The 15,901-nt window shown below is 41.6% G+C and overlaps 1 protein-coding gene across 1 annotated transcript in view; it reads right to left on the bottom strand.

Annotated features, from left to right (window-relative positions):
• Positions 1 to 15,901, bottom strand: part of MIB1 (MIB E3 ubiquitin protein ligase 1) — a 109,929-nt gene that overhangs the window by 45,391 nt on the left and 48,637 nt on the right. The window contains exons 10-11 of the mRNA XM_056137864.1: positions 14,918 to 15,025; positions 4,153 to 4,350 (exon numbers count right to left, since the gene is read on the bottom strand). Of these exons, the coding sequence (XP_055993839.1) occupies positions 4,153 to 4,350; positions 14,918 to 15,025 (306 nt within the window). The remainder of the gene's footprint in view (positions 1 to 4,152; positions 4,351 to 14,917; positions 15,026 to 15,901) is intronic.

The raw sequence follows: 15,901 nt of genomic DNA, 5'->3' as shown, positions 1-15,901 counted from the left end.
TTGTTGAACCACACTTCTGGCCCATGTGTTTTGCCTTTTGGTTCCCACTGTAAGTATTTCAAAGTTGTGTCACTCTTTTTAAGCCAAGGATATAGCTCAAAAAGCTATAACACATGATTTGAATGTACTAGTCCTAGGTTTTATGTCTGGTACCACATGGTCCCAAGCACTGTCATGTACAATCCATCACACTGAGCCCAGAGTAGCCGCTGAACACTTCCAGGTGTGACACAAAAATCAAGATTAAAAAAAAAAAGGGGGGGGCCACTCTTCTTAATTACCCTTTATATACCTACTACATTCCACTCTTAACAGATGACTTTGCCTTCCATTTCAGATCTCACAGAAGTGAGCAGATATAATTTACCACCATTCACATAGCTTACCATATCTCAACTTCTCCCCATCCTCCAATCCCATCATCCCCTTATTTCAAAGTCATTACTTTCAAATCCTGTCAGTTCCAAAAAGTTAAACTTCAGAAAGTCCTATGAACATCTACTCTTTGATAAGGGAACAAGAAATGTGAAGTGGAGCAAGGAAAACCTCTTCAACAAATGGTGCTGGCATAATTGGACAACCACATGCAAAAAAATGGGCTTAGACCTCGACCTAACACCATGCACAAAAGTCAGATCAAAATGGATTAAAGATCTCAACATCAGGTCAAAATCCATAAGATACATTGAAGACAAGGTCGGCAAAACCCTCCAGGATATTGAGGCTTATGGTATCTTCAAAGACGACACTCCACTGACCAAGTGGAAACAGAGATAAACAAATGGGACTATCATAAATTAAGATACTTCTGCACCTCAAAAGATACAATAACCAGAATACAATCTACAGAATGGAAAAGGATATTTACCCAATACCCATCTGATAAAGGGTTGATATCAAGGCCATACAAAGCACTGGTTGAACTCTACAAGAAGAAAACATCTAACCTCATCAAAAAATGGGGTGATGAAATGAACAGAAACTTTCCCAAAGAAGAAACCCGAATGGCTAAAAGGCACATGAGAAAATGCTCTACATCACTAATCATCAGGGAGATGCAGATCAAAACCACAATGAGATACCATCTCACACCTCAGAGACTGGCCCACATTCAAAAGAACAAAAGCAACCGATGCTGGCGCGGATGTGGTGAGAAAGGGACACTCCTTCACTGTTGGTGGGAATGCCGACTGGTTCAGCCCTTTTGGAAAACTGTATGGACGATTCTCAAAAAATTAGAAATTGAGTTCCCATCTGACCCACCAATACTCCTACTGGGAGTATATCCTGGCAAGGCAAAAAAGTACAGTCAAAATGACATCTGCACTTCTACGTTCATTGCTATACTATTCACAATAGCCAAAATCTGAAAAAAACCCGAGTGCCCGAGAACAGATGACTAGTTAAAGAAACTGGTACATCTACACAATGGAGTACTATGCAGCTGGCTAGAAAAGATGAAGTCATGAAATTTATATACAAGTGGTACTACATGGAAAGTATCATGCTAAGCAAAATGAGTCAGAAAGAGAGGGAGAGACATAGAAAGATTGCATTCATCTGGGAATATAAAGTAACAAATTGGGAGACTAACACCCAAGAATAACCAAGATAAGTACTAGGAGGTTCACTCCATGGTTTGGAGACCAGCCGCACACGCTGAGGGAGAAGGTAGCTCAGATAGAGAGAGGAGCACCAAGTAAAGGGTGCTGAGAGGACCCGCCCAGGATGAGAGATGTATGCTGAAAATAGACTATAGACCGAACATGATAGCCACTCAATGCCTCTTTTGCAAACCATAGTACCCAAAAGGAGATAGAGAACAAAAGGGAATGCCCTGCCACAGTGGTGGGGGGGTGGGAAGGATGCTGGGAGCATTGGAGGTGGGGAATGGGCACCGGTGGAGGGATGGGTACTCAATCATTGTATAACTGAAACCCAAGCACAAAAATTTGTAAGGTCAACAAGTGTACCACATGGAGTTTCACTAATAAAAAAATTTTTTTAAAAAGTCTTAATTACCAAAAGCTTGTACAAAATCTGGTTCTTTCCATTTATCTCAAACCTTCAGCTCAGTACTCCCTCCTACAGTCTTTTTCTGAGACCTGTATTATCTAATTATCTTATTGCTAAAGCTATGGATGGAAAGAATCATTACTTGCAGGTAATCCTTGTTTCAAAAATTAGACTCTATTATAAACCAATGCTAAAACTCTTATGTATTTTCCAAAACTGAGAAATTTTCCAGGACTAATCAATAAACCAAAATTTAGTTATGAAGTAATTATCATGATATGCAGTCTACTATACACAATCAGCTGAAGTCCTAGTCATGTTCATATTTGTAAGCTAATATTTTTTGCACACCCATCCCTTCTTCTAATAAAGACCCCTAATCTTCTAATACTTTCAAAAAAGGCCTGGGTTTTTTCCTACAGGAATGTTCATAGCAATTTCATTCATAAAGCCCTAACCTGGAAATTGTAAGCCCTTGTAAGCCCATGGAGACTGGTTTAAAAAAACTGGTGGGGGCCCAGCGTGATAGCACAGTGGAGAAGACGTTTGCCTTGCACATGGTCAACCGGGTTCAAACCCCAACACCACATACGGTCCCCCAAACAGCATCAGAAATGATCCACAGTTCCAGAGTCAGAAATAAGCCCCGAGTATCATCAGTGCAGCCACAAAACAAACAATAAAATTAAATTTAAAAAAAAAAAAACTGTTTCACCTCTTGCGGTGCCAGATACTCTCATTGGCCACCATCCAGATCACATGGCTGCTTCTCCCATAAGGGAGTATACCATGAGAACCCATAGCCATGCCACTGGACTTCCACGCCAGGCTATTTTCACTCAGGGTGCCCGGGGGGGTGGGGTGGGGGGCAGGTGAGAGCCCTCTTCGCCCCAAGGAACCCAACCTGGCAGTCGATCTCCACAACCCAACTACCGTCAAGCTCCAAGCTGCTCCCCATACGCTCGGGCCGAGCCTCACATATGAGTAAACTTATTCCTGGACACATCATAAGACACTTCTACCCATTCTCCATAATTACCACACCATATTTGATGGGGTTCAGACAGTAGACAAAAAATCATAGAGAGAAATATACATATATACATATTTTCAAATATATATTATATATATATATATATATACACACCAAATCTCACATCACCCAAACTTTAATGTTAGTGATATCCTATAGAATGTCTCAATGGCTCCTGCCAAAATAGAACAATCTTCACACTGTCTCTTATATGAACACTTTTTTGTAAGCATGCTGAGCTGTTCTTTTCCTGAGTGCAGAGCCAGGTGTAACTCCTGAGCATCGCTGGAGTTAACAACAAACAAATAAAAAGCAACAACAAAAACAACAAAAAAACTGTAACAACTAGCAAAATCAAGGATTAATCATTCAAACAAGTCGAACACAAGTATGAAATATGATTATATTTAATTTCAAAAACAGGCAAGACTTATGTACAATGACAGAATCCAGATCAGTAACTAATTACAGAAATAACAAGTCAGACTGAAAAAAAAGGTACTAGAAAGTTTTCCAGGATGATGAAAAGTCCTAAAACTTCAATAAGGTTTTGGCTTTAAAATACTTTTCTAAAGGTTGAAGAGATAGCTAAGTGGACTAGAACAAGTGCTTTGCATGCAAGTGTCTCAGGTCCAATCTGAGGGCATGGGAAGGACAGGGGACCCAAAGCACAGCCAGGTGCAACTGCTGAGCCCAGAGCTGGAACAGTACTACCAGGTGTGGCCCCAAAATAAAACCAGAAAAGCTTTTCTAAGAAGGAACAGCTGTCAAATGTAATACATTCTTTATCTTTGATATAATTTCCTATCATTGATCATATAAAAAAGATCAAAGCAATGTTTATCATAAAATTTAGTTCTACATTTCATTAGAATTCAAGCAATGCCGCAAAAATATATTTTCTTAAATGTTTTTAACTGGAGGACCGGAGACATAGTACAGCCGGCAGGGCATTTACCTTGCACGTGGCCGACCCGAGTTTGATCCCCAACATCCGATATGATCTCCCAAGCATCACCAGGAGTAATTCCTGAGTCCAGAGCCAGGAATAACCCCTGAGCATCACCAGGTGTAACATCCCCCCCCTCCAAAATGAATTTTACCTGAAGACTGGGATGACAGTCAAAGTCCAATAAGGTCTTTACAACTTGAAGATGACCTTTATTAACAGCAATATGAAGTGGTGTCTGTCTTCTCTTGTTGCGAGCATTCAAATCAGCACAGCCTCGATGGAGTACTTCTATAACCGCACCTTCATCTCCAAAAGCTGCGTGATGGACAGCTCTATCTCCATCTTTATCCTAAACAAACACATTTAAAAATGAGTTAGTGAATATTTTTAATAGAAAAGTAAAATAAAACTATAGTAATTAACAAAAATAGATTCATGTGAGAAAAAGAAACACTGCCAGCAATAAATTAAGCAGAAATTCACTTGAACATTAGCTCCAAAGATTACTATGAACCTGGATTGCTATATCATGTGACACATATTGAACCCATAAATGTATCAAAAAGTTATATCGATAGTTATATCCTTTGTCTTTTCTAATTTATCAGATGAGGGTAAGACAACATTTAGAAAATGCTGAGGGACTGGAAAAATAGCAAAGCGGGTAGGGCATTTGCCTTGCATGCAGCCGACCCGGTTTGGATTCGATTTCCAGCATCCCGTATGGTCCCCTGAGCACCGCCAGGAGTAATTCCTGAGTGCATGAGCCAGTGACGCAAAAACAAAGAGAAAATGTTGAACCATGATATATACAACTACACAAACTACTTTTATATTTAAGGACTCTAGTTCTTATTTATTTTTTTGAGGACTCTAGTTTCTTTAGGTAGTTTGAAAATTCCTATTCTATTCAGAATAATTTTTCGAAGATCACATAGATAAACACTGTTCTAATTCAATCTATTTAGAACAAATGAACAATTTATTCAAAACAACTGATGAATTCAAAATAGTCTGGGAACTGCGAGCGCAATAAATATCCCAATGGGTTAAGTACGTGATTTGCATGCAGAAGGTCCGGTTCCAGCCCATGCACCTCACGGTCCCCGGCATCTCTAGGAGCAGCCCCAGGGAGTAACCCCCAGGGAACAGACAGTAGCCCTAAGCACAACTTGGTGTGGCCCTAAAACAAAAGAGCTTTGGTATGTACACTTTCTCTAATTATTAAAAACAAGTTTTTAACAACTTTATACCTGACCTTAACAAGGAAACCTAAAAGAATCTGAAAAGGATTTAGTTTTAAATCGAAAACTAAGCTTGATTTTTTTTATTACCTTCTTTTTGCCTCAACCCTATCAAGTCTGCTTTTGTTACAGATTTCCCTTTCTTCGATGAATGACTAGGTAATACAGTCGACAAAGTAATACCTCTAAATTATACTAATACATCCTTTTCCTGAGCTCCTTCCAGTCTCACTATCCTGATTTGAAATCATCAAATTCTATGGCTTTGATTCATTTTATGTTCCAATTATATTATTTCTTTTCCAGTTCTATAATAGTTCCAAATGTTTTTTCTCATTCACCTAAAAAATCATATGCCACCCTTCCACTACTCTATTATGACACGAATATATTTTTCATACAAAACATAATTCTGATTAAAATTCTTGAGGCAATGGGGGCTGGAGAGATAGCACAGCGGGTAGGGCGTTTGCCTTGCACGCAGCTGACCCGGGTTCGATTCCCAGCATCCAATATGGTCCCCTCAGCACCACCAGGAGTAACTCCTGAGTGCAGAGCCAGGAGTAACCCCTGTGCACCGCCGGGTGTGACCCAAAAAGAAAAAAAAATTCTTGGGGCAAGAGCAGTAACACAGCAGATACGGGCTTGCCTTGCATGCAGACAACCAAGGTTGATTCTGAGCACGACATATGCATCCCCACCCACCCTGCAACGCACAGATTAAGCCCTAAGCACCACCAGGTATAACCCAAAAAGCAAGGAAATAACAACAGAAAATGTTTGTAAACTCTTACATAGAGGCTAACAAGACAGTAGAGTGGGAGAGGCACTGTCTTGCATGTAGCTAACCCAGCTTCAATCCCAGGCACCCCATATGACCGCCACCCCCAACACCAGAACACGGTCAGGAATGATCTTTAGTGTACAAAGCCAGAAGTCCCGCGCACTGCCAGGTGTGAATCCAAAACAAACAAAAGCACAAAAACAAAACTCTTATATGTAATAATACCACCACAAATTTTTAAAAACTTAATAAATAAATGTAACACAGTAACAACAAAGTCTCCAATGGAGCCGTTACTGGGCCCGCTCGAGCAAATCGATGATCAACGGGAGGGCCTTTACTTTGCTTTTACTTTACTTAATAAATAAATAAAACAAATTTATTTCTAATACAAAAATAAGCTTAAGTTTTTTTCTTTTTGGGTCACCTGGCAATGCACAGGGGTTAACTCCTGGCTCTGCACTCAGGAATTACTCCTGGCGGTGCTTAGGGGACCATATGGGATGCTGGGAATCAAACCCAAGTCAGCCAGCCACATGCAAGGCAAACGCCCTACCCTCTGTGCTATCACTCCAACCCCAAGCTTAATTTTTTTAATTACTGATTCATCGGGCTAGAGCGATGCACAGCAGGTAGGGCGTTTGCCTTGCACGCAGCCAACATGGCCAACCCAGCCGACCCGAGTTCGATTCCTCCACCCCTCTCAAAGAGCCTGGCAAGCTACAGAGAGTATTTCGCCCACACAGCAAAGCCTGGCAAGCTACCCATGATGTATTCATATACTGAACACAGTAACAATAAGTCTCACAATGTTACTGGGCCTGCTGGAGCAAATCAACAAACAAGGGGATGACAGTGCTACCATGCAGTGCTACTGATTCATCACTGGTTTGCAATTCTATCAAATTTTAGTGGGTTGAATTCACTCTCCATGTACATACTCGTCACACCTACAACCACAATTCCAGTGCCACCCCACTACCAAAAATACTCCTCTATTTCCACAATCGTTTACACCTTTCCCTCTAGTAACCACCAGTTTTCACCATCTTAAGAGTTAGGGTTTTTTCCTCATACTCGTATTTCTCACGTCAAACTACCAAGTAATTTTCACTTCTTTACTTTATTCAGTTTTATCACCTCAAGATAGATCCACAGTACAATAAGTAGGGCACTTGTCTTGCACATGGCCAACCCTGATTCAATCCCTGACACCCCTTAGGGTCCCCAAACCTACCAAGCGTGATTCCTGAGCACAGAGCCAGGAGTAAGACCTGATACAGCTGGTTGTGGCCTAAATATAAAAAAGGGGAGGGAAAGATAGCCATTCTGGGCCAAAAGGCTTATCATCTTTTTTTAATAGCAACACAGCATTTCACTCCTTCTTTATCCAGTCATCTACTGATACACACTTGGGTTCATGTTTGGGAAACTGTATCAAATGCTAGTATGAAGAGATACAATTTTTCTTAATAGGCTGGTGTTTTTACATCCTTCAGACATACTCCTAAGGGAGGTATTGCTACATCAAATAAAATTATTTTCTAAAAGATTTTCCAGACCCTTTTTCCATAGAGGCTATATCAATCTGCACAGAAGACCAATATTCCTTTTTCTCCAAATTCTTGCCAAAACTTGTTTCTAATCTTTATCACATTTGTCTATGCTCTTCTGATAAGGTGAGAGTTTATATAGGTAAATGTAGGTTTGCTCTGAATTTCCTTAATAAACATTGCTGAGCATTTTTTCATGGGTCATCTCTCTATTTTCTCTGGAGAAGTATTTCAAGTAATGCAAGAAGTACAGTTACAAAGCTTTCATGTTTGAGTTTCAGCCATACAATGATCGAAAACCCATCCCTCCACCAGTGCACATTTTCCACCACCAATGTCCCCAGTATGCCCCTCCACACCCCCATCGCAGCCCTCACCCTGCCTTTATGGCAAACAATTTCCCCCAAATGCTCTCTCTACTTTTGAGAGCCCTTTGTCTTAAAGGCACCCCTTTAAGACATACTTGAAAAACATATCTCACCAACACACAGAACTTCTCATGATGATAGCAACAAACTCTATTACTATCTCAAAATTCTCATTGTTTATGGCCTAACCCCACCAGTAGAGAAAAAGAGTAGGAGAATGAATCAGAAAACTGAACCTAATTTTTTACTGCCTATATGAGATACATCAGAACAGCCATGGCAAACACGGTCATGACAAACACAAGTCAAAGGCCAGAAAACAGGATTTCAAGTGAACAATTCCCCAAAAGAACCAGAGTGGCCGAACTTAAACAACATAAACTTCAAGTTAAAAAAGAAAGAAAGCAGGGGTATGGTGCTGCCAGCAGGTTAATCTGTACCTGTGAGGCGAGTGCATCAGCAGCCTGATGGCAACGTCAGACTTCCAGATACCCCAAAATTGCTGTTGTGCCTTTGGACAGACCCCAAAAACTTGGGGCAAAGTTTACCAAGAAAGTAAATGGCCAAAAGTTAGGTATGTGGGAGACACACCCACAAATCACCTCCAGCTCAGCTATATAATTGGAGGCATGGCCTCTCTGGTTCCTGATCGAACTGCTTAATGGCCATGATCCCAGAGTCTCAGAAACAAATCTCGGAACCCAAAGGCTTTAGGCAGAAATGCGTCCTGTTCCTGCAGTAGGTTACTGGGGCTGGGCCACTCCAGGTGGGAACAGGTTTCGTGCCTTGGCCTGTTCCCCCTGGTGGCCTGGTGACCACCATCCTCCAGAGGCCACAGGACAGTCATGTTTGGACCTGCAGTGACAAGACACGCGGGGCCTCACCAGATGGTGGTGGAACAGGCCCTTTCCTCCCCATCCCAACGAGACCCCGAGTCGCCGCCTACAAACGGCCTCTCTGGCTCCTGATCAAGCTGATCAACAGCCATGATCCCAGAGACTCAGAAACACTCGAAACCCAGAGGCTTTTGGCAGAAATGAATCTGGACTGCATACAAGGTGGCCGCCACCTCAGAGCTTATTGGAAAGCCAGGTATGAGCCTGCGGTGACGGGGCAACTGTAGTCTCATGGGAAGGGGGGCGGTACCGGCTCCTCCCTCACGCCCTACTGAGGTCACGAGTTGCCCCCCACAAGCGGCTCTATGGCACGGCCATGGCTCCAGAGGCAAAAGGACTTAATCCAGAGCCTGGAAGCTTGCGGCAGAAAAGTGAATGGACCATGCGTTAAACTACAGCGCCATGCCTCCCCGGGAGGGAAAGGGTGTTGCTCCCTTCCGCCTTTTCCCCACTGGGCAGCAAGGTGGCCACCACCTCACAGCATATTGGAAAGCCAGGTATGAACCGGCCGTGAAGGGGCAACTGCAGTCTCATGGGAAGGAGGGTGGTACCGGCTCGTTCTTCGCGCCCTACCGAGGTCACAAGTTGCCCCCCACAAGTGGCTCTCTGGCACGGCCATAACACCAGACACACAGAAACCAATCTCGTAATTATCTGGCTCTTTGCAGAAATCCAAAATTGTGGCTGCGTGACATTATATGATTCTCATAACCAGCTATAGAAAACAAAGTATTGCACAATGCCTTTTCAGCAATTCTGATTGTTTGGGGGGAAATTCTAAACAATAATGGTGCATCTTTTGTCGAAATAATGAATGTAATCAATGTAGAGAAGAGTTAAGTAGAAATCATCTGCCTCACAGGCATTGGGAGGGGTGGGAGGGGGTATACTGGGGTTCTTGGTGGTGAAGAACGAGTACTGGTGAAGGGAAAGGTGTTTGATCATTGTATGACCGAGACTTAAACCTGAAAGCTTAGTAACTTTTCCAACAGTGATTCAATAAATAAATATAAAAAGAAAAAAATTAATAAAAAAAAATTAAGGTGGAGTTCATGCCCAATTCAATCAGCTAATCAATGGCTGAATAAATATGAGTACTCCTACAAAAAAAATAAATAAAAAAGAAAGGAAGGAAGGAAGGGTGTAAGGGACAGGAATGGTTATTTCTTTATGATCAGAGTGTGTGTACATTACGAAGAACTCACATTCCCAAATGCTGGTTGTCCCTGCCAGAGCAATCAGTATAGAAAGATATTTTGAGGGCATCCACAATGGAAAAGTAGTCAGAAACTCTCAATATTTATAGATGACATGATATTAAACCTAGAAAAACCTAAAGACTACAAAAATGCCCCTAGAAACTATGTACTTGTAAAGTGGCAGGTTACAGAATCAATGTGATAAATTCATGAGTTTTTTTCTGCAAGCAAATTACATAACAGAAGAGAGAGAAATCAAAAAACTCATTCAAAATTGTGCCTCAGAAAATCAAGTACAGTTAGGTAGACACTTGTCTTGCATATGGCAAATCATGGTTCAATCCCCGTACTCCATATGGTATCCTAAGCCCAAACCCGCCGGGAGTAATCCTTGAGTACAAAGCCAAAAATGAATAAACCCAACAAAAAAGAAAGAAAAGCAAGTACTGGAAACCATAACAAAAGAGGTGACAGACATATATCAGAAAACTATAAATTGGTATTAGAAGAAATAGAAGCACATCCCCTGTTAATGAATTGGAAGGGTTAATACTGTCAAAATAGCAATCTTGCCCAAAGTATAATACAGATTCAATGTAGTTCCTATACCCATGACATTTTTCAAAAAATACATATATCAAATACTGCTGAAATTTAGATGGATCAATAAAAACACACCCCCCCACCCCCAGTACTCAAATCAATACCTGGGAAAAAAGAAGATGGTGGTCTCCTGCTCCCCAGTTTCAAACCATACTATGAAGCTATAGTAATCAAAACATTAAGGTAAGGTCAGACTCTCAGATCAATGAACTAGAGTCCAGAGACAGAGTCAGAGATTCTCATGTATATAGACAGTTAATCTTGAACAAAAAAAGGAAAAATATCATAATTTATGGCAACTAAGGGAGCTTTCCTTCATACCACATATAAATTCTCAATTTAAAATCCAATGATAGTAAAAATTATTTATTTCCTTTTCTGAAATATATCCTAGAAAATTAAGGCACTTGCTCATTGCTGGTAGGACTGTAGACTGGTTCAGACTTTGGGGAAGACAATATGGACATTCCCCAAAGGACTAGGAATGGTGCTTCCATGCAACCCAGCAATTCTACTCCTGGGAATATACCCCAAACACTTAACACAATACAAAAAAGACATCTGCACTTCTATGTTCATTGCAGCACTAAAATCTATAAACAACCCAAGTACCCAAGAACAGACAACTAGATAAAGCAGCTATGGTAAGTATACAAAATGGAATACTACTCGGCCATCAGAAAAGACAAGGTCGGGGCTGGAGCAATAGCACAACAGGTAGGGCGTTTGCCTTGTACGCGGCCGACCTGAGTTCGATTCCCAGCATCCCATATGGTCCCCTGAGCACCGCCAGGAGTAATTCCTGAGTGCAGAGCCAGGAATGGCCCCTGTGCATCGCCAGGTGTGACCCAAAAAGAAAAAAAAAGACAAGGTCATGCAATTTGCTAATACACAGACGGATCTGGAGCTGAGCAAAAAGTGTCAGGGAAAGAGGGACAGACACAGAATGATCTCACTCATATGTGGGATATAAAGAAACGTAGTAGGGGAATAATACGTAATAGCAATAGCAATGAAGAGAAAAGGAGGACTGGTCCTTAATAGGAAATCTATGAGGGAATAGGGGAGCGTGGTTAGGTCAGAGAAGGGACCACTACAACAATAATAGAGGTCATGGGGGTATGGTGCTGTCAGCAGGTCAATCTGTACCTGTGAGGCGAGTGCATCAGCAGCCTGATGGCAACGTCAGACTTTCAGATACCCCAAAATTGCTGCTGTGCATTTGGTCAGACCCCAAAAACTTGAGGCAAAGTTTACCAAGAAAGTAAATGGCCAAAAGTTAGGTATATGGGAGACACACCCACAGATCATCTCTGGCTCAGCTATATAATTGGAGGCATGGCCTCTCTGGTTCCTGATCAAACTGCTTAAGGGCCACGATGCCAGAGACTCAGAAACGAATCTCAGAACACAAAGGCTTTTGGCAAAAATGCGTCCTGTTCCTGCAGTAGGTTACTGGGGCTGGGTCACTCCAGGTGGGAACAGGTTTTGTGCCTTGGCCTATTCCCCCCTGGCGGCCCGGTGACCGCCATCCTCCAGAGGTCACTGGACAGTCAGGTTTGGGCCTGCAGTGACGAGACACGCGGGGCCTCACCAGATGGGGGTGGAACAGGCCCTTTCCTCCCCATCCCAACGAGACCCTGAGTCGCCGACTACAAATGGCCTCTCGGGCTCCTGATCAAGCTGATTAACGGCCATGATCCCAGAGACTCAGAAACAAATCTCAAAACCCAGCGGCTTTTGGCAGAAATGCATCTGGACTGCATACAAGGTGGCCGCCGCCTCAGAGCTTATTGGAAAGTCAGGTATGAGCCGGCGGTGATGGGACAACTGCAGTCTCATGGGAATGGGGGTGGTACCAGCTCGTCCTTCACGCCATACCAAGGTCACGAGTTGTCCCTCACAAGCAGCTCTCCGGCACAGCCATGGCTCCAGAGGCAAAAGGACTTAGTCCAGAGTCTGGCAGCTTGCGGAAGAGGTGAGTGGTCCATGCGTTAAACTACGGCGCCATGCCTCCCTTCACCTCCCTTCCGCCTCCCCACCCCACCCCCAGCCGCAAGGTAACTGCCGCCTCAGAGCTTATAGGAAATCAGGTATGAGTCAGTGGTGATGGGGCAACTGCAGTCTCATGGGAACGGGGGCAGTACCAGCTCATCCTTCACGCCCTACCGAGGTCAAGAGTTGCCCCCCACGAGTGGCTCTCCAGCACAGCCATAACACCAGACGCACAGAAACCAATCCCGTAATTATCTGGCTCTTTGCAGAAATCCAAAATTGCATGGCCGCTTTTGCAGCCGCGCCACATTATATGATTCTCATACCAGCTCTAGAAAACAAAGTACTTCACAATGCCTTTTCAGCAATTCTGATTGTAGGAGGGAAATTATAAACAATAATGGTGCATCTTTTGTGGAAATAATAGAAATCATCTGCCTCACAGGCATTAGGAGGGTTGGGATGGGGGGTATATTGGGGTTCTTGGTGGTGAAAAATGAGTACTGGTGAAGGGAAAGGTGTTTAATCATTGTATGACCGAGACTTAAACCTGAAAGCTTTGTAACTTTTTCCACAGTGATTCAATAAATATAAGAAAAAAATAAATAAAATTATGGAAAAAAAGGTGGAATTCATGCCCAATTCAATCAGCTAATCAGTGGCTGAATAAATAGCAGTACTCCTACATTAAAAAAATTTTTTTTTAAAAATAGAGGTCATTCTCCACAAGATCTGGGTGTTGAAAGGAGGTAAAGTGGTATGTTATCCTAAAATATGATATCCTAAAAGTAACAGTACTATGAATCACCATGCCTAATAGGAAAAAGAAAAAGAAATGCTTGCATATATCAGGCTGGAGGGCAGCAGGGAAACTAGGGACAATAGTGGAGGAGAGTGGACACTGGTAAAAGGATCAGTGCTGGAACATTGTACACTTGAAATTTAATCATGAATGAATTTGCAATTTACAGTGATTCAATTAAAAAAAAGATTTTTTAAGGCACTTGATTGCAAGCAGACAACCCCATTTGATCCTGGTACCACATATGGTCTCCAAAGCAGTAGAAGTAGTAATCTCTAGAACAGAGAGCCAGGAGTACTGCCAGGTGTGGCACAAAAGGAAAAAAAAAAAAGAAAGAAAGAAAGGCAGGGGCCAAGAAATAGAATAGGGGTTAAGGAACTTTCTTTACATCCCACTGACACCCATTTAAATCATCAATACACAAAGAGTTGCCCAAGTATTGCCAGGCATAACTCTTGGGCAAAGAGCCAGGGACAGACAGTCCCTGAGCAATGCCAGGTGTGCCACCCTACCTCCAAAAGAATACATTCTAAATTAAGTCTATATACAGACTGTAAAATCTTTGATATATGTACTAAGGTGAAAAAAATTAAGACTAAACAACTTCAAACTTAGAACTTTTTTCATGAGACAAACATAGTAAGGAATCACAAATCAGGACTAGTAATGATCCATATGATTTACAGTCTCCTTTCTTCAATTTTCTCAGTACAATTCTTAGGTGGACCCAATTGAATTCAATTGGATTAAACAACACTGCAGTCTTAGGATGGCACAGGGAAATTCAATTTCTAACTTCACTTATAGCTAACAGGTATCATAGAAAATCAAGAAATCCTTCATATGGGTGTTTGCTAAAATTCCTTTTCAATCAGAAGACCCTTAAGGAGCACTGAATTTCAGGAAAACAATCATTTCAGGATAAAGAAATACTATTTTTAAAATATTTATTTGGGGGCCAGAATGATAATACAGTGGGCAGGGTGTTTGCCTTGCACACAGCTGATCTAGGTTCGATCCCCGGCATTACATATGGTCCCCGCAAATAAAACCACAAGTAATTCTTGAGTGCAGAGCCAGGACTAACCCCTGATCACTCCCTGGTGTGATCCCAAAAGCCAAAAGGGGAAAAAAAAGAAGATATTTTTACTTATAAAAGCTTTGAAAGGACCAGAGAGACAGTAAAGAAGTTAAGGTATATGTCCATGCTCGTCCCTGGCACTATATGATCCTTCAAGCATTCACTGGGTATAACTCTGTAGGTACTTGAGCAGCACCAGATGTGGTATTGAAAGCCCAACAAGGGTGCCCTGGATAAGAAAGATATGGCCCAAAGACCACCACATCCTCACTTCCTTGCATTAAACCACCAGTCCAGTTGGCCAATAATTGCCAATGGTGGCCCATGGACCCCTGAATGTAAGTTGGAAAGGCAACCCCACCTCACCATCATTTTTTCAAGCTTAAATTACCTCTGCTTCTACATCAACATTTTGCTTCAAAAGTAACTTCAAAATGTCAACATGTCCATTCTGACTAGCAGCTTGCATAGCAGTATGACCAGCACATTGTCCATTTACCTAAAAAAGAAAGAAGAAAAATAATGTTTCAAACCAGAGTCAATATATACTTAACAGTAAAGGTTTAAATCTAGCATAATTTGAATGTACAGCAGACAGAGTGCTTGCTTTGCAAATGGCCCGTCAGGGTTCTATCCCAACGTCTCATATAGTCCCCCAAGTACTGTCAGGAATAATTCTAGAGTACAGAGCCATAAGTAAGCCCTGATCATAGCCAAGTGTGCCCCCAAAACAAAACAAAACACAACAAAAACCCAATGTTCAACGGGCTATGAAAAAAAGTGTTGACTAAATCTGCAAGTTGAAAAAAGGAAGAAAGTGAAAGTAACATGAAGAAAGGAAGTTACATTCGCTTTGTACAGTTACTTCTGTTTGAATTATTAAGCCATATTAAAAAGGCTGAACAGAATTTTTTTAAATGTTCTTTACTACAATAAAAATAAATTTAACAAATATGTCAAGTACAACCACAAATAACTACCATGAAGGATGCATAAATGAGTTAGCAGGGTAGCAATATTCAACTATTATATTATAAACCAGTAATTTTTAATCTTTTGTGTATTTTATATGTAAATAAAAACCTTGCACCTTAAGCTTACACTCAAGCTTAAGTGCAATTTTTTTAATTCTACCTACTCTCAACAATAAAACTAAAAGAGATTCTGAATAAAGACGATAGCCTAATAACACATCCTTATATCCTATCCCTCTTGAGACTATACTAATAAGAGTAAAATAACTAAACATTAAAAAGCCACAAAGGCTCTCTGAGCTATCTCTCTAGTCCCCAATCAATTTATTTTTATTTGGAGGCATCCCAAGCAAAGCTACCGTCGTCGAGGAGGCCATTCTGGGTGATACTCAGTCAACAAA

This window comes from Sorex fumeus, unplaced genomic scaffold, assembly GCF_029834395.1.
Source record: "Sorex fumeus unplaced genomic scaffold, SorFum_2.1 ptg000128l, whole genome shotgun sequence".
Lineage (NCBI taxonomy): Eukaryota > Metazoa > Chordata > Mammalia > Eulipotyphla > Soricidae > Sorex > Sorex fumeus.
Note: the sequence above shows the minus strand (reverse complement) of the source record. Positions and strands in the feature narration are given on the sequence as shown.